Source organism: Cnephaeus nilssonii (assembly GCF_951640355.1).
Source record: "Cnephaeus nilssonii genome assembly, chromosome: 7".
Lineage (NCBI taxonomy): Eukaryota > Metazoa > Chordata > Mammalia > Chiroptera > Vespertilionidae > Cnephaeus > Cnephaeus nilssonii.
Window position 1 is genome coordinate 55,036,606 of NC_137078.1, and position 25,118 is coordinate 55,061,723.

Sequence of the window (25,118 nt, forward strand, 5' to 3'; positions counted from 1 at the left end):
GACCTGGATCAGCTCTGGCCTGATGCTAGCCACTCCCACGCAGCTCCTTTCTTTCTAATCCCCTTCTCATTCTCTTTGGGAAGGATTGAGGTCTCTGGAAAACAGCCCAAAAAACTGTTATGGGAACAGCAGCCCAAATAATGCTCAAGCATTAGGAGGATCTGAGTGCTGAAAGCCACCTCTGTTCCCCTTCCCTCAGCTACAGGGGGCGGGAAAGGGTTCTCAAAGCCGCAACTCCCTTTAGGAGGATTGAGAAGGCATATAAAGGGCCCTGGCTGAGGACTTGCTTCTTCATTCCACAGTTGGTGCCAGAACTCTCAATCCTCCACTGAGAGAAAATGTCCATCCAGTGAGTATCTCCGGGAGATTTCTTTTAAATGCCTTGGTGGGTTGATGGTAAATAGGCTATTTCAGGAACTCCTGAAGAGGATTGATGTCCTGTTTAGGGAAGGCCTGGGTCTTGTTGAGGGAGTTTCTTCCTATTTATCTATTGAAGCAAATATCTGGAATTCAAGTGGAATCTATGTGACTCAGAATGGACCTTGGAAGCAGCTGTGAGCATGAGGATTTCAATAAGGCAGACCTGGGTTCCACGTCTCACTCAACCACTTCCCAGCTGGGGCAAATTACTTAACATTTTAAAGTCTGGGTTTCTCCATATAGAAGATGCACGTAACAATAGTACTTACCCCATTGCGTTGTTGTGAGATTTAAATGTGCTAATAGCATACAAAGTTGTTTCTAATGGTGCATGGCACATAGTAAGTGCCTAATAAAAGATAATTATCATTCGTTATTAGGGAGCTGGTCAGAACTCCCACTCTAAGAAGTTATACAATGGAGCCAAAGTGAGGAGGCAGAAAATAAGCAAAAATATAAAACTGACTGTTTATTTAAAAGTACTTGGAGTATTTTTTTTAAAAGCTCTTGGAGATTTGTGAAGACGTGAGATGACAGTAAGAGATGTTGGTATAATACGGGTGAAGAACAAAAGATGAGGTACTGACCCAAAAAGCTGTCTTCTCTAAACGCCTAGGAGGGAGAGAGATGAGCCTGTGAGGCAGGAGAATCAAGATGGAGTAAGCTGAGAGTATCGACTGGGCAGCGTAGTTGTGTGGGAAGGACTCTGTTAGGAAGAGAAGTGACAGCAGCAGGTTTGGTTGATTTACCTTCAGAACTATGGGAAAACTGCAGAGGGCAGGACTAAGTCTACTGTGACATTAAAAAGGAGGTCATTTCTCCTAACATTAAAGAAGGAGCGCTGACCTGGGACCCTCTTGCAAACCTGGGCATGTTTTTATCCCCCAAGCACCGTGTGCTCCCTTGGCAGAAGCTGGACTGGCAGGGTGAGTTGGCCTTGAGCCAGAGAGCACCGTTTGTCCCTGAACCCTGCTACTGCCTCCATGGACTTCTTTGAGTATTCACATGGTCTTCTTCCTTGTGATTCCACATTTCAGAGTTGAGCATCCTGCTGGTGGTTACAAGAAACTGTATGAAACTGTGGAGGAACTCTCCTCGCCAGTCGCAGCTCATGTGACAGGTGGGTCTCACTGACCTTGGAGTCGTCCTCTCTTTTTCTTCAGGATCTCTCTTCTCTCCCTTCTTATTCATTGGCACCTCTCCTTACTGGCTCCCCTAAGGGCTACAGAAGGGAATCTGGAGGTTCAAGAATTCTATACCCAGAATCCATTTCTTCTCACTTACCTTTTATTTATTTCTCTAATGTAGAAAAAAATGCTACCTAACTGGAATTCCTTTAGGATTAGGACTACACCTTTGTCATTTTTAAATCATCAGTGCCTGGCAGATACTAAAGGCCCTGTAAATATCTGCTCTATCAGTGTCTGGGTAAATGAGGACCTGCTGACACGCATCTGGAAATACTACATTAACAGGTGGTAGGTTTTATATCCATTATATTGGAAGTCTTGGTTCTGGAGTCAGGCAAATGTAGGCACTAATGGCAGCTCTATCATTTTAGTAGCTATGGATCCTACAGGTTACTTAAACTTTCTGAGCCTCAATTCTCTCACCGACCAAAGACCAAATTTTACCTCATGGGGATGTTGTAAAGATGAAATGAGCTAGTGTAAATAGAAAGATTCACCCAGTATCCTAAACAGAGTGATCAACAGGTGGTAGTTAGTCTGTTGTTATCACTATCTAAAGATATTATATAACCCATACAGCATATTTGCTTAAACATGGTGTCATAGGAAGGGCCAAATCTTGGGCAAGTCTCTTTTCTCCCAGTTTCCTCTTCTGTAAATTAGAAGGAATGAGCCAAACACTCTAAACTAGATTCTGATGCTAACAATTTAGGTTCTAACAATTATATTAATGCTGCGCCTTTTAGTTGAGCCACACCTTCTTAAAAATTTTACCAGAAATATAAATCTTTATCAAATAGGTTGCTAACACTGAGCTGCAGAAAATAATTAGTTTGTTCCAAAAATTAAAAAAAAAAACATTGGTAAGGATTAAGCAAACACTGCCAAACACTGCACTTTTCAAGGGATAAAAGGGCACAAGTGTAATTGGTTAAACTGAAAGGCCTTAAGGTCTTTCTTGTGTGGCCCTGCTGTGCAGATGGGGACACTGAGGCCCGGAGATGTCACCTGGCAAATCCCGAACCAGAATCCAGGTTCCTAACCCCCAGCCCTGTGCAGTTTTTGCAACAGCAGGTTGACCTTCGCCTGGACAGTAGCACATACCCTCGAAAGAATATAGCTCTAGATTTTAAAAGGCCAATATTCTTGTTGTAGCATTTAAATGATTTTTTTTCTATAGGCCCATCATTTTTAGTGTTTTGATCTCTGCTCTTAATCCATCCTTCCTACCCCTACTGTATCAAATTATATCAAGAAATTTGAAATTCTTAAAAGTGAGATGTTGGAAAAAGGTACATGTATTGGTATCTGGGGAACTCTGTTAGGTAGAGATTCCCATTTCCCTCAAGATGCTTTTCCCTGTCTCCTTCCAACCAGTTACCCAAACTCTGAGGCATTGCCACATTCTCTCCTACTTGGTCTCCTAGAGAAAAGAGAATTGATCCACAGGCACTTCCTAAGTGCTGTCCAGCCTGAGAGCTGGGAATGAAAATCACTGCCAGCTTTATAAAGAACCACTGACCAATGAGGCTGCTAATATAATCCCTGTGCCTGACCTGGGACAGCCCAGCCAAGGGCAGGAGAAAGAAGCAATGTTCTGTGTCTCCCATTCGTCCGTCACAGGCAGGATCCCCTTCTGGCTCACAGGCAGCCTCCTCCGATGCGGGCCAGGACTCTTTGAAGTTGGATCTGAGCCATTTTACCACCTGTTTGATGGGCAAGCCCTCCTGCACAAGTTTGACTTCAAAGAAGGACATGTCACATACCACAGAAGGTAAAGAAATGCTAGGCCCCACTCCCCCTACTAAGGGTGGGGCCTAGCTCAGCTCCTCCTCCCTTGGGCTTTCAACCTCCTAAACCCAAAAGGGGACTTATATACTCACTTTCTCTCAGCCACTTGGGCCAATGCATCTGCATGAACACCTGGGAGCTGTGCTATGGGATAAAGGAGAAACTAAGAACTAGGCCTTTGGGGTTCAACATGTCTGGCTTCAAATCCTGTATCTACCCTTTACAACCATTGGCAAGATGTTAATATCTAACTCTTGGTTTTGTCATCTCTAAAATGGGACAGCATAGAATCTACTTCAGGGTTCATTACAAGGAGTAAATAAGAACACCGTGCCTAGCACATAGGAGTATTCAGGAATAATATTATTATAGTTATTATGATTAGAACATCGGCTCTCTTTACTCCTTCCCCCCCCCCTTTTTTTATCATCAAAAAGGCCACAGGGAAGGAGAGAGGGGTTTCACAAAGGAGGTAAGGACCAAATATCTGGTGATGATACAAAAAAGAGAAGTTTTCTAAAAATAGGAGATTGTTGCTAAAAGGCTTGACGGCCTAAGCCAGGGGTGGGGAGCCTTTTTTCTGCCAAGGGCCATTTATATATTTATAACATCATTTGCAGGTTATACAAAAGTATCAATTTAAAAATTAGCCTGCAGAGGCAGCTGATCAATAATTCTCTCTCATTGATGTTTCTATCTCTCTCTCCCTCTCCTTTCCTCTCTGAAATCAATTTAAAAAACTATATTTAAAAAAATTAACCTGCTATATTTGGTCAAACATTTAATTAACTCATCCCTAATGCCTTGGCAGGGCCAGACCAAATGATTTCGTAGGCCTTATATAGCCCATGGACCAGACGTTCCCCACCCATGGCCTAAGCTATCACTCCAGGAAGCACCCATTAACACCACAATAAATAATTTGTCTTATGCTTTAATATTCTCACCTGTTAGTGGCTTTGTTGGTAATCACAGACATCAGGCGTTCTAAAGAGACATCAAAAGGGAGAGTAAATGGAGGTTTTAAGTAGTCAGGATGACTTGGACTATAATAAAAGAGAAACTGATCAGGTCAAGCAAAATTTATCTATGAAAAAGCATGCTTTGGAGGTCAGACAAAGCTTTCATGTGCCTTCTAAAGACCTTGGTCTTTTTTTCTTTTTAATGACTTTGTTTCTTCATCTATGAAATTTTAAACACTTACTAAATGGATTGGAGAAAGGGTAAAATTAGATTTTAATTGGCTCTCCACAAGAGAAATCCTAGGCACTGTATGCCATCTAGTCTGGGATATGGTTCAGAAGGTCTGCCTGTGCAAGAGACTGGATTGAAGGGATCCCAAATTTTAAAAGTAGCAAAATAAACTTTAAAATCAAAGAAAAACATAAGAGGGACAAGAAATAGTTAGAAAGGAATATAATTCAGCATACCATGCCCTGTATTTCCCACTAAGTGTAGGTTGATGGGTTATAGGCTACAGGACATCATAGGTCTTATGTCAGCTACCATGGGGGCTGCATGGTGTGATAAGGAAAATGCATGTTTTCCAGATCTGGCCAACTTGAATTGTAACCCAGCTCTGCCACCAATGCCAATCACTTAACTTCTCTGAGCCGTGAGTTCTGCATCTGTCACTGTGAGATTTGTAAGACATACATGTAAGCTCATGGCACATTGTCTCTTTCTCCTTTGGTCCCTAGGAGAAGTTGACCTGACAATACTCTCCATTCCTTATGTTGTGGATTTATTATTCTGACTCCGTAAGGACAGAATGACCATTCTAAGATCCACCTGGACCACACTGATTGCCCCTGTCTATAACCCTTCCCCATGTTTTAATGTCCTTCAGGTTCATCCGCACTGATGCTTACGTTCGGGCAATGACTGAGAAAAGGATCGTCATAACAGAATTTGGCACCTGTGCTTTCCCAGATCCCTGCAAGAACATATTTTCCAGGTTACTGAAACCTAACTGCATGTTATTAAAGGCATTTCACACTAGCCCCTTTTCTCTCATGGTTTAAAAGTTACTAGACCAAAAAAACCCATTTGCTTCTGCAGGTTTTTTTCTTACTTTCGAGGAGTAGAGATTACTGACAATGCCCTTGTTAATATCTACCCAGTGGGGGAAGATTACTATGCCTGCACAGAGACCAACTTCATCACAAAGATTAATCCTGAGACCTTGGAGACAATTAAGCAGGTAGGATACAGTGCTCAGGTGACACTGCTCAAGAATTTAGAATTGCAGCTTAGAGTTAAAATTAAATAAACTGTGAGATTTGGTAGAAAGAACATGAGTGCTTGCCTGGCTGGTGTGGCTCAGTGGTTGAGTGTTGACCTATGAACCAGGAGGTCATGGTTCAGTTCCTAGTTAGAGCATATGCCCAGGCTTCGGGCTCGATCCCCAGTAGGGGTTGTGCAGGAGGCAGCCAACCAATGGTTCTCTTTCATCATTGATGTTTCTATCTCTCTCTTCCTCTCTCTTCCTCTCTGAAATCACTAAAAAATATTTTTTAAAGAAAGCCAAACAATTTTCAAATTCTTGCTTTGTCATCAACTACTAGCTATGTGACATAGGGCAAACATTTATTTCTTCATCTATGACATTTGAAAAACTTTTTATATGGGTTGAAATAAAACTGTATAAAATACCTAACATTCATTCATTCATTCATTCATTCATTCGTGGGACACTATTTTTTCAGTCCCTGACATGTACCAAAACATATGCTGGGTGCAGATACATCCATGTGTGAAACAGCATGGTCCCTGCCCTTACTGGCTTTTATAGGCTAGCATGGACCTGGCACATATTGGGTGTTCAAAAAAATTATAGCTATTAATATTGAAAACCCTGCTATTTGTGATTATAGACAAGTATGTTGCAACCTATTTGCCTCTTATAGATACTTCTTATTAAAAATAAGCTATATTTTAAATGAAATAGCATAGAGAAAAATATCAGCAATAGTAGAGACAAATTTTGCTGACAACTTAGACAATCTCAATGCAGCATTCAATAAAATAGATCCACATTTTCAACCAATATTTATTAAGATGTAACTATTTGAAGGCATTGTTCTTATCTTTAGAAAGTTTAACATCTGTTGGAGAAATCAAACAAATATGCTACTTAACTCTAATAGGACACATAATGTGCTGAGTCCTTTAGGAGAAGGAAAACCTTCCATTAAAGCAGGGAGAAGAAAGAGATTACTTCTGGCAGTAGTTGGAGGATATAAGGTGGTGCAGATCAAGGAAGATTAAAAATGCTTGCATTTGAGTTAGAAGTTAAAGGGAAGAAACTTCAGTGAATTTGGAAAAAGAACATTTCAGGTAAAGGGAGTAACATAATCAAAGGCATAGAGGTAGGAAAAGAGAGGATATGTTCATGGAAATGAAAGAATAATTTATTTGATTAGATTGGCAGTATTTCTCAATGGAGGAGCTAGTGGCATTGGGTGGGAGATAATTCATCATTGTGGGGACTGTCCCCACACATTGCAAAGGTTTGGCATTCCTGGTCCCATCCACTGAATACCAGTCATGTCCTGAATCAATGTGAAAACCCAAATGTTCCTCAACATTTCCAATTCTCCCCCTAGGGGGCAATATCACTTTCAGTTAAGAACTAGTGAAGAGCAAGCAATGTCAAGGGTAGGGTAAAACTAAAAGTTTGAATAATGGACAAAAATATGTAGTAAGTTATGAAGCTATTGAAATTTTTTGCACAGAGAAGTGATATAAGCAGACCTGTGTTTTGGGATATTTAATCTGCCATGTATAAGCTATATGGGAGGGCAAGAGAGATAAGGGAGCTAGGAGACCAGTTAGGTGGAATTCAAGACCAGAAATTTAGTGTAGTAAGAATAGAAAGGAAAAATAGTTCCAACTCTGGATATCAATGTCACAAGCTGTTTAATAACTCCCAACAGACTATTTACTAAAGCTTAACATACTCTCAATGGCTCTTTCTTGTTTTTGATGTATGTTTATAACCACCTGAGTGTAGATCACTTAGATAAGAACTGGAGGGGACTCTGATAGTGAATCTGTATGTATTCCAACTGTCATGGTCATTTAACTGGAAATATAAAGTTCAGGATATGGCTCCAGAATAGACTTTATTAGAGGTCAGGTTCCATTGTGAATAGTGTTGTATCCTGACTTCATGTAAAAATTTAAGCTTTAGAAGTTGAAGTTTTGTTTACTATTACTGAAATAGCCTCCTAATCAGTGCCTTTTCTTCCTGCCTTATTTCTTAAATACAACTTCCTTACTTCAGTAGAAGCAATTTTTTTTCTAAAATGCAAGTATGAATGTGTTACTCCATCTAGGGCACCCATAGTTTCCAAGATAAAATCCAAACAAGGGCCTTTGTGGCTGGCCCATGCTGATTTCCCCTCCTCCATGCATGCCCTTCATGAATGCATGTTGAACGATTAGTAGTCCCCAAATAGCACATGCTGTTTCACAACTCTGGGCCTGCACATTGGGGTTCTTTCTCCCTGGAACACACTGTCATGCTTGTCCACCTGAATCACTTTTATTCATCTTTCAAACATTATTTGGAAGCCCTGCCTAACCTCCTGGTTTGGCTGGGCCAGATGGCCTTTCTCTACAGATACCATTTTACACTTGCAGCACTGTCTGTATGCCAGCTTATTATTCCAACACAGTGCTGTCAAATAGAAGTTTCTACAGTGAAGGCAAATTCTGTGCCTGCATTGTCCAAGTGCATTGTGCATTTAAATGTGGCTAATGTGACTGAGGAACTGAATTTGAAGTTTTATCTAATTATAATTAATTTATATTTAAATTATTACATGTGGCTACAATATTGGACAGCAAAAGTCTAGACTGAAGTCCTTGAAAGCATGGACCATCTTTGTTTTTCTAGATCCTGGCACAGTGCCTGGTATATAATAGAAGCTCAAAGAGTATTTAATGAACGGTGATTGAATGAATGAATGAATGAACGAATGAATGAATGTCTCAGCTATTATTGCAGTAAAGATGCTAAAAACTCCCTATGTTTTAAAAGATATTCTCCTAATCAAATAGAAGAAAAAATTGGTTAAATAAATATACACTCCAATTATTCATTCAATAAGTCTTTACTGAGCAGGTCCCTGTTAAAAATTCTAGTGCTGATTTTGCCAACATGTGGCTCTGTGTCTTTGAACAAGTCACTTGACCTCTCTGAGACCTCAGTCTCTCCTGTAAATTGAGAGTTTTGTGCTGGATTTGCGGCTCTGGATTTCTTATAAGACTCCAAATTGAATTAAAGTGTAAATCCTCTCTCCAAAAATATTTGCATTTAATTCCAGGAGGTTCGTGGTTCCCTTGAAATCTATTTAGGTTAAGACTTTCTATACTAGATGAATCCTGGGTTTCTTCCAATTCCAGTTCCATACTCTGTGCAATGCCCTGGATCTGAGATTTAGGTTGTACCATACAAAACTGCCATTTTTATAAAATTAAAATTATTAAATATCAGCAATTTCATACAATTCATCTAATACAATGAAGGGGGCTATAAAGAAATCCCAGGATTCACATTTATCATTGTTTGAGGACAACCTGCATGTGCAAAAGGAAAATAACTAACTGGAGCCGTGTATGGTATACATCAATTAAAGAGCACAGCCAGGGAGAACTCCAAGATTTCAGAGGCTCGTGGGGTCAGCATGGGGATCAGAGGAGAGCTCTGCACTGAAGATGGGAATTCAAGCAGACTTCAGAGAGGGTAGGATCCAGAGAGAGAGGAGGAAAGAGGAAGTGCACTTAGGGTGAGGGTGCAAGCAGTAATGATGAGGTCCGAAGTAGGGACCAAAGGTGTAGCATAATCTTTCTCCTAACATGAATGACATTTGCTCTCCCTCCACAGGTTGATCTTTGCAACTATGTCTCCGTCAATGGAGCCACAGCTCACCCCCACATTGAAAGCGATGGCACTGTTTACAACATTGGTAACTGCTTCGGGAAAAATTTTTCAATTGCCTACAATATTGTAAAGATCCCTCCACTACAAGCAGGTCAGTTTACCAATTTGATTCTTCTTAAAACAAGTATCTGTATTGTATGAAAGTTACTGGAAATACTGGATGCCAGGTCAAAATGTCAGAATAGCACAATATGCAGTTAAATTACTCTCCGATTTCAGGACAACTGCCCTCACCCCTCCCCTACCAATGGCCAAGGGCACAATAACAGGAAATGACAACTTGAAAATACAGAAAGCAAATGGCCAAGTTCTATTTCTGCAATGTGTCAAAGATGTAGTGTATATGCAGACTTGGTTATATAAGATTTGGAATCAAGTGTAGCAAACATTTATTAGGCATTTATTCATGTGCCAAATGAAATTAAATTTTTATTCAAACATATGCATCTGCATAATAACATACACCCAAATATGAGAAAGTACTATTTTGTGTATGCTTAACTCACCAGACTACAAACAAACCTTTTAACTCATCCTATATAATAATGATGTAATATGCAAATGGTCGTTACGTTTTGAAGCATAAGGACCGAGCACATAATGACTGGATCACAGATCAGCAGGAGGGTGGGGCAGCAAGCTACAAGCAGGAGGTGGAGAGCTATAGGAGGGAGCAGGGCAGCAAGCTATGAGGGGGGGGGGGTGGGGGGCAGAGGGAGCTACAGGAGGGCGGGGCAGTGGCCGGAGAGCTACTGGAGGGCAGCAGCGAGCTACTGGCGAGCTACTGGCACACGGATTCATGTGCAGGGCTACTAGTGTTAATATAATAGCTAAAGAATATTAAAAGAGAAGAGAGACTACTCTTTAGAATTTTCCATTCATCATTCATTGTCAGAAATTTGATAACCATCTTGATGACAGAATTATTTGAATATATATGGATTTTTGTTCAGTATTGCTTAGATAGTTCTAAAAGTGTAGTCCCACCAGCAGCACCACCTGGGAACCTGTTAGAAATATGCATCTTGAGTCCCACTCAAACCAACTGAATAATTCTGGGAGTGGGGCCCCAATAACTTTTCTAAGAAGCCTTTTACAGAATTTTGATATACAGTAAGGTTTTGAAGACTACTGACTTAGTAGTAAGTGAACTTTAATGTACATAAGAATTACTGTGCCAGGCTATTGACACAATCTGAGATATTCTGCACTCGTAGGCAGTATTGTGAAAGGCAGTATTGTGACCATGCTAAAGTTGTGCCTTAGTCCCCTGACTTAGAACCCACCTCCAGGTGTAAGATGTGACTCCACTGTGCTCTGCCTGCCACGACACTGTGGAAGTGCACTTTCCCAAATCCGCTGCTATTTGGATTTTCCTGAGCGATTGCAGCTTCACATGAAATTTCGCTAAGAAATGCCAATGACTAAGAAAATGAACATAAGCTCTGAAAAAAATCAAGATCTGAAAATGTATTTCTTTACTTGCATAAGATGTTCTACGTGCTTTGTATTTTTAAAAAAGCAAAAGAAAGGCTGGCTGTTCCAAAGCCTTTTAAAACCACTTTATTTCAGACAAGGAAGATCCAATAAGCAAGTCAGAGGTCGTTGTACAATTCCCCTGCAGTGAACGATTCAAGCCATCTTACGTCCATAGGTAACTTGAAGGGCTGCTCTGAATCTTCAGGAAAACTTAATTTTAAATATCTGCTTTGCCTATCTTTTATACCAATCCTGATTACATTATCTTGAAGAAACCTAAATTTAAACATAATTAATTTCACATAGGCACTGTCTATTCCAGTAACTGAGCATACTCATGTATTCACATTTCTTTGTGGTTTGAGAATATGCCTGTCCCACTCACAAGTCCATTTGTGTTTCTGAACAGTTTTGGCTTGACTCCCAACTACATTGTTTTTGTGGAGACACCAGTCAAAATTAACCTGTTCAAGTTCCTCTCTTCATGGAGTCTTTGGGGAGCCAACTACATGGATTGTTTTGAGTCCAATGAAACCATGGGTGTAAGTCTTACTTTTTTTTGGTCAGGTTTATGATGCTGAAGAAGGTGTGCTTCATAATGCACACTTTTTCCTTTTTAAATGAATCAAAATATTTTTCTCATTTTCAAGGTTTGGCTTCACGTCGCTGACAAAAAAAGAAGAAAGTATCTCAATAACAAATACAGGACCTCCCCTTTTAACCTTTTCCACCACATCAATACCTATGAAGACAATGAGTTTCTGATTGTGGATCTCTGTTGCTGGAAAGGGTAAGAAAGGACAGTGGATAAATGTTACATCTCTAGTTGCTCCTGGAAATTAGGGGCCATTTTTTTTCAAAGATGCTCCTCTCAATCATTAACCTAAATTACATTTTAAAAAGTGAGAAGTATGCTTAAGTTTTAAGACATCATTGAAAAAAACTGTAGATAGTTTAGGTAACCAGAAACACAAACTGAACATCAAAACCATGGTTAATGATTTAAAATGAATCAGGTCCATGAACCAGACCTGAAAAGACAAGGTTCTGTGAACTGATAAGTGAACTTAAACTCAACTTCACTTAAACTTGACAAGATTCCTTAGGGGACCTTGAACTCCACCTATCCAGGGTTTGGGAGAAAGAGGCTTGCTTTCTTCAGATTATCCACATCACTAACGAGAGTAGTCCCTAAAGTCACAGACAGATGGTAATTGAGAAGCAGAACAGAAAGTGTCAAAGGTTGCTGTTATTTAAATATATCCATGAGGCAAGTTTCTTTTTCCCCCCATCTTGTGTGGGCAGAAAGAAATGGCTTTAATATACCTGGGTCACTAGCAGTATCCAGGTTGGGAAATAAAGAACAGGCAGGCTTTTAAATAGATTGAATGTCTCCCTAAAATTATTTGTAATTATGTGTGCTCATGTTTGACTTCTTATTTTTGCAGGTTTGAATTTGTTTATAATTACTTATACTTAGCCAATTTACGTGAGAACTGGGAAGAGGTGAAGAAAAATGCCAGCAAGGCTCCCCAGCCTGAAGTTAGAAGATATGTACTTCCTTTGAATATTGACAAGGTAACTATCCTCTCCGTAGATTTCAGATATAACCAGAATATTACACAAAATTCATTCCCTATTTGCTCCTCATCTCCCATCCCCTTCCCTATCCTGAAAATCCTCCACCATTTCCTCTTAATTCATAATACATCACAATCCTCTTCTCAAATGTTCCCTCCACCTTCTATCTGCAAAGATCTGATTCCCAAGGACGCTGTTCTCCTCAGCAGCAATTTCCAGGGGAGGTGGTTTCTCCTACAACCCTTGCATCATGAGGTCTGACTGGGGTAGGGGGTCCTCTTCGTTCCACTTTGCTGCTTTCGGACCATTGTTTCTTCCATCTACCCTTAAAGTCTCCCAATTTTTTAAAAAATATGTTTTTATTGATTTCAGAGAGGAAGAGATAAGGGGAGAGATATAGAAACTATCAATAATGAGAGGGAATAATTGTTCATCTGCCTCCTGCATGCCCCCTACCAGGGATGAGCCGGGCATGTGCCCTGCTCCTGACCGGGAATCAAACTATCAAACTGTGACCTTCTGGTTCATAGGTCCACGCTCAACCACTGAGCTACATTGGCCAGGCTAAAATCTCCCCATTTTTAATTTCATTTTAGCTCATTATATAGCCAAGTGGTATATATATATATATATATATATATATATATATATATATATATATATTTCTCATTATTGCTATCATCTACTAACCACCACTCTCTCTTCCTTCTGATTTAATGTCACACTTCACAGATCTACTCCTGGATCTCAGGGATTTCAAGATGCACATCAGAAGTGATTCCTCCAACAATTCCTCCTTTCACTTCCTTGACCTCTTCCACTGATCCTGTCTTCCATTCTGTCTCAGCCACTCATTCTTATGGCTTTGACATTGGCATTACCTATGACTTCTGCGTGTTTCATCCATAATTTTAAATTCATGCGTGACACATTCTGACTACCACCTCTTTCAAGATCACTTGCTCTACTGCAATTCTCACCAGGAACCTTCAATCTCCTACCTTCTTATAATCCTTCACTCCCTTGAGGACTTATCCTTATGCTAAGTGAAGTAAGCAGTCGGAGAAAGACAAGTATTCTCATTCAATTAAAATTCCATGGTCAATAATTATAAGCATCCTCTTGTATAGATCATTATTTCTTGTGTCTCTTTCTTATTTTATCAAACTCATTTGTCAGAACCACAACCCTAGTTAAATTAAACACCCCACCCACTCCATGCTTATGCCTCTGAGGCTGAAATTAAGTGTTGAAAACTCACAATCGTGTTTATCGGTTCATTTTTAAATACATGACCACAAATCTTACCATTAAATTTCCCAACTTCATTTACTCTCCCACTTTCCTAGTTAAATATTTCACACCCTCCTCCCCTCAAACTTCTAACACCTCCTCCCACCTCCACACTCATACTCAGCTGATGGCTCTGCTTCCTATTTCACTGAAATGAGTGAAAGAAATCAGAAAAGAACGTAGACTTCTGCCACCACATCTACCCACCCACCAGCATCTGTATTCATACTGAAGTTATCCATCGTCTTATCCAGAACTAGTTGTTCCCATCCTCCCTCACCCACTCAAGGACATCACTCCCCCTCTTTCCTATAGCATCACTCTTCTCCCCTCTTCATTGGATTACTCGTATATCATGCTATGATTTTACCCTCTTACAAAATCTTTCTCTTGCCTCCTCTTGCCCCCACCAGCTATTCCCTCATTTCTCTTCTTGTAGACCTCTTAATGTTGGAGGGCACCAGAACTCAGCCTTTTGTTCTACCTTTTATTTGTACATTCACTCCCTTTGTAAAGACTCATGCTTTAAAGCAGCCCAAAATTACTTTTTTAACTTTCCTTTCAACTCAACTTTCCTTTCAACTCATATATGCTACTGCCAATTCCATGTTTCCATTTGGATGTCCAACAGACATAGCAAACTTAATAAGATAAAACCTAAATTTCTCCTCCTTCCCGCCAAAAAATTCACCCCACCTTCAGAAGCCCATCCTTTTGTGACAACCTTTGATTGTTCAGGCCAAATATGTCAGAGGCATGCTTGACTCCTCTATTAATTTCATGCCTCTTCCACCCCATCTCCCATATATTAGAAAATCCTCTAGGCTCAACCTTCCATTTCTCACTGACTCCAGTGTTACTAGCCTAGCTTGAACCATTGTTTTCTTTTGACCAGACTACTACAAAACAAACTGGTTTCCGAGTCCACTCTTGCATTCCCCCCTCCTCCCAAGTCTCAACAGAGCAGTCAGAGCACTGCTAACTTCCTCACCTCCCTCCAGTTTTGTCTCAAATGTCACCTATTCAATGAGGCCCACCCTGACTACCTTTTAAAATTACAACTCACCTGCCTTTCACACTTCTGAGCCCCCCCTTACTCTGCTCTATTTTTTTCTCCCCATATTTATGACATACTATCCACTTTGTCTATTAATTATATTTATTGTCTATGTCCCCAAACTGGAATGTAAGCTTCATGAGGACAGGGACTTAATTCTCTGAAATATCCCGAATGCCTAGAATAAAACCTAGCACAATACATGTACTCAAGTATTTGATACAGGTATTACTAAATGAATATATTCTTAGAAAGGGCTTGTGGTATCCATTCCTTTCATACATATCACATGCATTGGGGGTTGGGGAGTGAAAAGAAATCTTATAAAACATCTAGTCTAGTAGTTTTCCTATTTTCTTCTTCTTTACAACATAAATGCACAATATTTTTCAAACAAAATAAAAATATGCCCTAACTATAAACGAGATGAACACTGTAAATGGATCCCTAAGAGGTGAAGTCTTTGTTGTTCTGCAGAGAAATACTTGCTTATTTTTTTCCAGAGGTTCTTCCTCAGAGGCCCTTTCTTTGAGAACAGTCTCATTTCACAGTTGAGAAGATCAAAGACCTAAGAGGTCATGTGACTTTCCCATTGACACAGGCCCAGACAGCTTTCTCAGTCATGTTCCTGGGCTCCCCTTCCAGAGTTTCTGCACTGTTCCTCCCTACATGTTAACTTAAGAGCTCAGGATACAAAACTCAGGAAGACTCCTTCCTTGATTTATGGCTCCTTGGTTTTTCTTTCTTGCTTGCTGAGGTTTCTGTTATCCTCTTTCTTAGGCTGACACAGGCAAGAATTTAGTCACACTCCCCAACACCACTGCCACTGCAATTCTGTGCAGTGACGAGACCATCTGGCTGGAACCTGAGGTTCTCTTTGCAGGGCCTCGCCAAGGTGAGATAATGTAGAAGAAAACCTCACATGAGAGGGAACAAATGTTCCATTCAAAGAGATTAACTGGGTTTTCTTAAGCATGTGCTCTATTTTGTAGCGTTTGAGTTTCCTCAAATCAATTACCAGAAGTATGGTGGGAAACCTTATACTTACACATATGGACTTGGCTTGAACCACTTTGTTCCAGACAGGGTAATGAATCCATCTTACTGGTATTAGAGCAGTACTTTAAGTCACATGCTAGTCAAGTAAAGCATACTGACTGATTGATTTTTTTTTTCTTTCTTAATGAACAGCTTTGTAAGTTGAATGTCAAAACTAAAGAAACTTGGGTATGGCAAGAGCCTGATTCCTATCCGTCAGAACCCATCTTTGTTTCTCACCCAGATGCCTTGGAGGAAGATGATGGTAATGAAAGCATTGGATATGTCTGAACATTCTCTTCTTACTGGAGTTCATGTAGTTAGTTCACTAGGAGGGGAGTCATAGTAATTTTTCCCTAATGTTCAGAAATGATCCTTAATACTACTGAATGTAAACTTCTTTGAAAATAAGTGTAATCTTGTGGTCAGTTTGCCTTGATTACTAGTGGAAAAAATGCTAAAGCACCATCTGGTGTCCTGATGGACACCAATGCTGCTCTAGATGAGGGAGAGGAGAAGGAGGAAAGAACAGCATGGATTCTATCTAGGCTTTTGCCTTTCTTGATCTACATACATTTATGGGGGGGGGGGGGAAGAAGTTCTGAGAAGGGAAATTTGAGTATTCTAAAAGATCAAAGAGAATGAGACTGTGGCTTTGTGGCTCTAGTTTTATTTCTTTTAGTAAGCTGGGGCTAGAAAGAGACCAGATATACAGCCTATAAGACAGCAACTCAACTACAAAGCATCAGTCTTAGTTAACTATTAGCAGGGATTAAATTATGGAAAACCACAGAGAAATGAAAAAATAAAGAACTGTGGAGCCATTTCATGTGAAATGAGTTTACACATACAGTCCATCCTATCAAAACTGCAAAAGGTTTGCTCTCCTTTTGTTTGAAGGAGATAAGTTTCCAGCTAGGTCTTGGAAATTATAGAAATAATATACGTTACTGTTGTCAAAGTCTTTAGTACACATTTTCTTTGTCACAACACTTTTTTTGCAGTAGGTAGAACAGATGGTGTATGTTATATTACAGATAAGAATACAGATCAATTCAATAAACATTTAATGAACACTTTCTATGTTCTAATCATTGTAGCAGGCTATCAGGATATGACAGTAGGCAAGAGAGATATGGTCACTCCCTTTCTTTTTTTAAAATATATTTTTATTGATTTTTTACAGAGAGGAAGGGCGAGGGATAGAGAGTTAGAAACATCAACAAGAGATGAGAGAGAAACATCGATCAGCTGCCTCCTGCACACTCCCCACTGGACAGGTGCCCGCAACCAAGGTACATGCCCTTGACTGGAATCGAACCTGGTACCCTTGAGTCCGCAGGCCGACGCTCTATCCACTGAACCAAACCAGTTAGGGCTTCACTCCCTTTCTACAGTTTATAATCTAGGAAATATGAAGACTTTACTAGTAAAAGACCCCTTCAAGGTGGACACATAGTGAGGTGGTGGAAGAGTCAAAACAAAATATTGTCATTTTCTTTCCTTTTTTAAAAAATATGTTTTTATTGATTTCAGAGAGAGAGGAAGGGAGAGGGAGAAAAGGATAGAAACATCAGTGATGAGAGAGAATCATTGATTGGCTGCCTCCTTCATACCCCCTACTAGGGATTGAGCCTGCAACCAGGGCATGTGCCCTGACTGGGAATTGAACCATGACCTCCTAGTTCATAAGTTAATGCTCAACCACTGACCCACACTGGCCAGGCTTTCAATTTCTTTTTATATGTCAATTTAATACCTCCTATATTATTTCAGTTACATTTAATCTGTATCACTGGGCATTTTTTACAAATTCAACATTACTTTATTTACTTCTGATTAACAGGTGTAGTTCTGAGTGTGGTGGTGAGCCCTGGAACAGGACAAAAGCCCGCTTATCTCCTGATTCTGAATGCCAAGGACTTGAGTGAAGTTGCCAGGGCTGAAGTGGAGATTAACATCCCTGTCACCTTTCATGGACTGTTCAAAAAATCCTAAACACATTCTAGCAAGATATGTTTCTGATGACAAAACGAAGAAAAATATAGTCAGGTCTGCAATCAAATTCTGTTCAGTTTCAGCCTGCTATATTATATGGTTTTAACTTGCAGACACACACTATTTGCAATGTTTTCCAGAAAGAACAGAGTTGAGCAAGCAATTACTTCTAAAATCAAGTCTATATTTAGAAAACAAGACTTTCTATGTGAGACAGACCATAACTAAAAATCTCTTTATATAGTTAGCAATCAAATATAAAATGAATGTGGGTTTATTAACCTGTTTTTTATTCCTATTATAAAAGTATATTTTAGGCATCTATCTGCTCCAATATATTTTAATATTTAAAAGCCAAAGTGTTCTACACCTGATTGCAGCTCTGCTGAGTCAAGGCAGTATTGTGAAAAAAGGCTTCATTATTAAATGTCAAACCAAACTCTTTTGCAAACCAGGGACAATCATGTAAGAGTAATCATTGTAATTGCATATGTTATTGCTAAAAGATTTTCAAGCTTTATGAACTTTAACATTTCCACTTAACATAGGCAATTACTACTATTTCTGGTTTTACAATGAGGAAACCTATCTTTAATCAACTGAGGGTATGCCACCAAATAATATGTTAGAGATTATCTATTAAAAGCTTATATAACAATAAAACAATCATATATAGTACTGATTATAATTTTTTGAAAAACAAAGCATAAAATACTTACAATTTCTACTTAAAATCAAACTGTGGATACTGTTTGTCGTCTCTTCTTCTTAATTATACTTAAGCACTTTGCAATCACCTGACTGAAGAGAGAGAAAATATTAAATGATTAGCATTCAGATAGTAATACATTTTAAGCACTTTTGTTATTGTTGCTTTTATTATTATTATCTTCTGTGCTGCATATTGAAAAAAGGAGATTAACAAAAGATTTTATTCTATATCTTTATTAAGGTATCTATTTTGTGCTCAGAAGTATTACATATCATTGTATTAAGATGATCAGCATTGTGTTTGAGTAAATAAAAATAGTTTGAAGAAACAGACTAACCATAGTACTTGGTGCATCCATTTGATTTCTTTATTTATATAAAATGCAAACTCATGTTTCGAATTACAAACACTCATTTATTTTTCAAAGAAAATCTAAAACTACAGAAAAGTGGAAATTATAAAGTAAAAGTCATAAAGATGTCATCTAAGTTCAACTACTGTTAAGATATGGGTGTTTGTCTTTTCCATCATTCCTTCCCCACTTCCTCTGTGGATTTTAATGTAATCATTATTTATTTGTGGATAATTCCTAAATAGAACTAGAAATCTCAAGATAGAGAAACAAAAATGCTGAGAATAACATGGAATATGTGACTGTAGATAAACATTAGTCCATTGTTTTTTATCTCTAGGCATGGAACATGAACATAATTCCACAAAGAAAGCTAGTTACCTATTTCTTTTTAAAATGCAAAAAATAAATTACTGAACAAGTACTAAGACTTATTAAAGAGTCCCAATTTAAGAGAATTCCTAAAATATCTGCTTCCTATTCTTGCCAATCACTCCTTGCCTATTCTCCATTTATTTTCCATAGTAAGTCTTGTCATTTGGTGTGCCCACCTCACCTCCTGTTGCAGAATCCTATTCTGAGCACTGTGCTCTGTAGAGATCAATACAGTGTTAAGAAGAGAGAGAGGCAGATCTGACTAAAACAACATTCCACCAATACCATTATACCAAGATTGACACACTTTATACAATCATTGCTAAGATTATGCCAAGAAGGCTTAAGAGCTATTTTTCAAGTACAAGGATGGAATGTGAGATTTAAAAACTTAAATTAAAAGAAGGGAAATTTGAGTCTGGAAGAGGGAGTAATTCATATTGAAAAAAATTCTTATTGAAAAAATTAAGGAACCTGTTTTCTAAGAACCAGAGCTACCCATTTGGGGAATCTACAAAACTGTATGCCATCTATAGACAAATAAATCTGTTTAAAGAAAAGAATTCAATTGTATTAAAACAGCTAAAACTGTTAATAAGTACTTATTTTTAAAATAAGTTGATTGGCCCAGCGAGTGTGGCTCAATGGTTGAGCATCTCATAAAATTCAGTCTCAATGGGAAAACAATCTCTGACACACAGGAAGAAAGAAAACTCACATTTATTGAGTGTCCTTTACTTTTACAGAAAAGTGGAAATTACGTCTAACACTACACCTATCATGATACTATTTGCACCATTTTGAAAATGAGGAAAGGGAGGCCAAGTTACTTTTCTAGTGAGTAGGAAAACTTACACTGAAATCTAAACCTAATAGTTCCTTCACTTAAATTGTGGTTTCTGATAACTTCTGAAATATTCTGACTAATTTAAACTTTTATTTCAAATACAACCACTGTCATGCTACTTAGTCATCGAGGCTGAGTGCAAATAAAATCTTCAACTACTCAGTAACTCTTACTATTAATTAGTAGGCCAAAGTGTTTCTTGAATAATACTGACCAGGTATCAAGTTTTTAATATTCTGTGTGTAGAGTTGATTATCCTCTTTTGTAGGTGAGGAAAATGATAATGTTAAATAATGGCCACATTTACATGAGAATAGGGATCAGATTCCAAATGCCATTTGTATCTGTTGGACACTGTGAACTACTACTTTGAGGTAGTTCACAACTTCAGCCTTAGATTACTACATTCCTTTCCATGACATCCTAAAAAGCTAAGTTTTACCAGTTGATGTTAAAATGCAAGTACCATGCAAAAATTAATGTAAAACAAAATTATATTGGCTGTGTCCAATCTGATTCCAAAGTTTATAAAGTTCTGTAATGTCCAAAGACACTAGACTGTTAGAACAAATATATGTATTATGCCATTTGGATTGAACTACTATGTAATGAACAGAATGTTAGGTATTTCTTTTGGAGTGCCATCAAGAAGTTACTGAGACACTAAGAGTTTTGTGAAGCAAGAACATTTGAACACCTCTATGCAAAACTGGGTTTTAACTTAGTAAGTAAAGCTCTAACCTCATAGGACCTAGTCTAGAGTTTTGTGATTTAAATAACTTCATAAATGTACCTTTAGAGAGCAAGTAATTATATTTCAATTATTACATTAAAGTTACATGAAAGAGCTTTACTTAAGAAAAAGAAAAAATAAGATGAAGGAGTCATATCTAATATATCGGTGATTAGTCTGTTTATGAGTATTCTTATTCAAATACATTCTTAATATTATACTAGTTGAATGATAAAATATATTTAAGAAGGTAGCAACACAAATCTCAAAATTCACTGTTCCTCAAGTTCCTTTAACATGGATTTATCCATAGACACATCTCCTTCCAGAAGGTAAGCAAATGGGTAGTTTTCATTTATAAGAGCAACCTTTGCATTGGGCCATAGGAATAAAAAATCAATTTCTGATTGATGGGGACAACTGAAAAATTCAGCAATGGTAGGCTGACTCAGTGATCAGAAAGTAGGGCTGTGATACAAGAACAATGGGTGACCTATGACTAGGCATTTATGAAAGTCCTAGTTCCAGTCCAGGCTTATAGAACAAAAGCTTTGGGTTACTTATCAATAGAAATCAAACAGCACAGAGAAAATGTTCATTCCACAGGCAGTTTCTAAGTCTAAGGAGCAGAGCCGTGTTCTGTAAGCTGCAAAAAGTATATATTAGACCACAGGTCATGATATTAATATTCTTATAAGTCTTCATGACCTAGTTATTAATGCTATTGGGGAAACTGGCTTTTATTGATGTCTATATCTGCTACTACCTATTGATCTTTTCTCCCTTCAAAGCAAATTAGGCAGCAGAGTGTAAAGGAGTCAGAAGCCCTGTGTTCTAGCACTATTTTCCTGCTTATAAGCTATGTAACTGGAAGTGAGCCACTCACACAAAATACTCTGCTCTGAAGTTTTCCCACGAAGTTGGCAGAATTATATCTGTCCTATCAGCCCTCCAAGAACGTTGTAAGGCATGTGAGATGACACAAATAAACATCTATAAACACCGTTGGTAACCTGAGAAGGATTCAAATGTAAGGCACTGATTTAAATAATGTGATTATTAGTTTAGAGACTAATAAATGAATCAATTACCAGTGAAGTTTAAAAATAAGAAACACAATATATAAACTAATGGCAAATACAAATAAAAAAGAAGAAGAAGAAAAGTGACTTTTACTCCTATTATTAAAAGCAGCTTTTTGTCATCTACACAGGTTGCTTGGGAAACCATTGCAAGTGGATTACAAATCTCTTGACTGCCAAATCTGCTCACAACCAACACATACACACACACACACACACACACACACACACACACACACACACCTCACATTGTTTGCCTAACACAAGCTCATTTCACAAAATGTTCCTAGGTGTGGTCCCAAAGGGGTTTTGAATGGGAAATTAAAAGGTTGAGGGACCTGTTGGAAAAAGAAAGAAGAACAAACAGGACCATAGAGTTATACAAAGTTCACCCTATTTGCTATAGTCAAAAAGAAAGGTTTACTTAATTGCAGGAACAGTGGCCACGAGGAAACACACATTCCTACAACATGACCAACAATAAAAATTAATTGTGCACCCTTAGAACAAATGGTACTCCACTGAAGTATTTGTTTAGAAGCCATCATGAAAATGGAAGCTCTCCAATATACCCAGATCACTCACCAACTGAGAAGAGCTTTTGTTCCATCAACTCTTCCAGTCAGCTAATATTTATTGAGCAACCACTGTGTTCCAAGTACTGTCTGGACCAGTAGAACCTTCTGGGATGATGGAATGTTCTACACTGTATTGTCCAATACTGTAATTACTACCCACATGTGCCTATTGAGTGCTTTAAGTGGGGCTAGCGTGACTGAGGAACTGAGTTTTTCATTGGCTTTTTTATAAGCAAGGCAACCCAGTCTCAACGAGCATATTACCTGCTTTCACCAGTTATCTCCTCTCCCTACCCCCACCCTTTCTTCTTAAGGATCAACGCACAGCCCCAACGCCACACTCTTTGCTGGAGACTTACTCCTGTTTTTCTGAGTTGTCCATGTGGATGGCCAGCTTGCTCTAACTAGCTGAGAAAATTCGCCCTTTATTCCTCCAAGTTGGGTCTGCCTGCCCCTCTTCCCCCTATACACCAATTACATATATAATTTCTATATTCTCATTACTCCAAGATTGTCTTGTCTCATCATCTACCAAGCTGAATATTTGCAATATGTTGCTGAACATACTCTGGAGAAATTTATAATATATCTAGACAGGTAAGGCATAAATCTCCAGGAACTCGCAAATCAGATTTCCATACAAAATACATCCTAAGATGAGGAGAAGGAGAAGCATGCAAAACTAAGAAAGGATAATATAGAGGATGTTAAAGATGGGTGAAGAGAAAAATTAAAAGGGACTCCTCATGCAGGTCTTTCCTAATCTCTTTAAGGGTATAGAACAGATAGCAATAATATAAATATTAACAGCTAACACTTATTGAGCACTTATGTGCCAGGCTCTATTCTGAGTACATGTATTATATCATCTGATCCTTCCCCAAGACCTATTTCATAAATGAGAAACCTGAGGCCCAAAGAGATTATGTGACTTGCCCGAGGTCTCACTTATTATTAGAATTGGAGCTAGGATTTGAACCAAGGCAGTAAGGCTCCAGAGTCTTTACTCTCAACCATCAGCCACACTGCTTCTCAGCTGCTGCTACCACTTTACTAACTCTACTGCTAATTTATTCTACTAGTACTATTACATCATACTGGTCAAGAGGACAGTCTCTGAGGGCAGATTGTCCATGTGTATAGTCCAGTATCACCACTTACTAGTACCAATCAGCCGGGTTTCTTAACTATTCTGTAAAATGAGGGTGATTATGGTATCTACTCCATAGGATTATTCTGATTATTATATAAAGTAATATATGTAAATCCTTTAAAACAGGTCCTGGCACATTCTAAGAGCTCAATATATGGTATTTTGTTACTATCTCAGCTTTGTTGGGGCAATTCATATAGTCACCTAAAGTTTGTAGTTTATTTTAATGGCTTCTGTTTCAAACTATTTCTGCAAACACTTGATTAGGGAGAACCATTAGTTCTTGATCCAACAGGCTCAGGTGTTACTCCAAAATGATAAAACCAATGAAACATTTAATAAGAACACTGAATTTAGTAAGCCAGTTGTTCTCACACCTCTCTAGAAACCCAAAATTCATGAGGTGCCCAGCACATGTAAACATACCCAGCGGATATTCATTAAATATCTGTGATGATACATGATACAGTATAATTTGCTTCTTAATTACCATGAAAAATTTTAACTCATGCACTAAACAATGAGCCTTCCCCGGAGAAATTAATTTGCCTGGCATAAGCAAAGTATTTTAAAGCAAATAGCATAGCACTCAGTTCAGTCTAAACTTCACTTTGAGCTGCTGAAGATTTGGATACTGAAACAAATTTCTCTCTGCAGAACCCTCTCGTCCACTGGGAATGGGATTAATATTCACATCACATCATTCTCTATAGTTGGTACTCAATGATTATTTGCTGAATAAATTAGTAAATGAATGAGCAGCTTAAAAACAGATTGTATCCAGATATTCATTCATCTATTCATTCAATAAATATGTGCTAGTCACTCCAAAAGATACAAATCTTGGTAAAACATTAAGCTAATGGCCAGTCCCTTTGCTTTCTTGCTTTATCAAACAATAGCAATTCTTGGCCTGCCAAAAGTTTTGGCACCTATATAAGCACTAATCATAATAGCAATCATTTTTCATCATGTGCCAGACCATTTACATGAATAGTTGGTTAAATTCTTACAATAACCTTATGAAATAGATTGTTACCATTGTACTCATTTTATTGATAAAGAAACAGACATGGAGAGTAAATAATTTGCTGAAGATCACATGGTTATAAGTAGTTGAAAGGGGATCCAAAGTCAGGATCCACTGAATTCCAGAAGCTGTTTTATGATCACCATGGCTTTTCTGTTTCAAAATAATTCATCCCTGCTTGACAGTCCTTTCAGAACTTCTATAATTCAAAGATCTCTTTCTTGACATTAATTATTTCTCTACTTCCATAAGATTGTGGGGTTTCGCAGTCACAGATCCTCAAAACTTTCTAACATTTTCTTTTGCCTGGGTATTTAAAATGTACTAACAGAGTTTGAAGACAAAAATCACATTCCCACAGGAGTCATCAAATCCCATGAAGCTATAATGAGCTTGAAAATGCATCTGACTTATAACTCAAGTTAGACTCCAGTTGATTAGTCAAGAACAAAAATTTAT

The 25,118-nt window shown here is 38.4% G+C and overlaps 1 protein-coding gene across 1 annotated transcript; it reads left to right on the plus strand.

Moving 5' to 3' along the window:
- Positions 1-5,266: 5,266 nt before the first annotated feature.
- Positions 5,267-17,797, plus strand: RPE65 (retinoid isomerohydrolase RPE65; the record flags this gene model as incomplete). Its single annotated transcript, XM_079778262.1, has 11 exons — positions 5,267-5,358; positions 5,463-5,604; positions 9,295-9,442; positions 10,924-11,005; positions 11,240-11,372; positions 11,481-11,620; positions 12,279-12,408; positions 15,542-15,656; positions 15,754-15,848; positions 15,953-16,064; positions 17,646-17,797. The coding sequence occupies exons 1-11, from the start codon at positions 5,282-5,284 to the stop codon at positions 17,795-17,797; spliced, it is 1,326 nt and encodes a 441-aa protein (XP_079634388.1). The 5' UTR covers positions 5,267-5,281.
- Between the last annotated feature and the right edge of the window lie 7,321 nt (positions 17,798-25,118).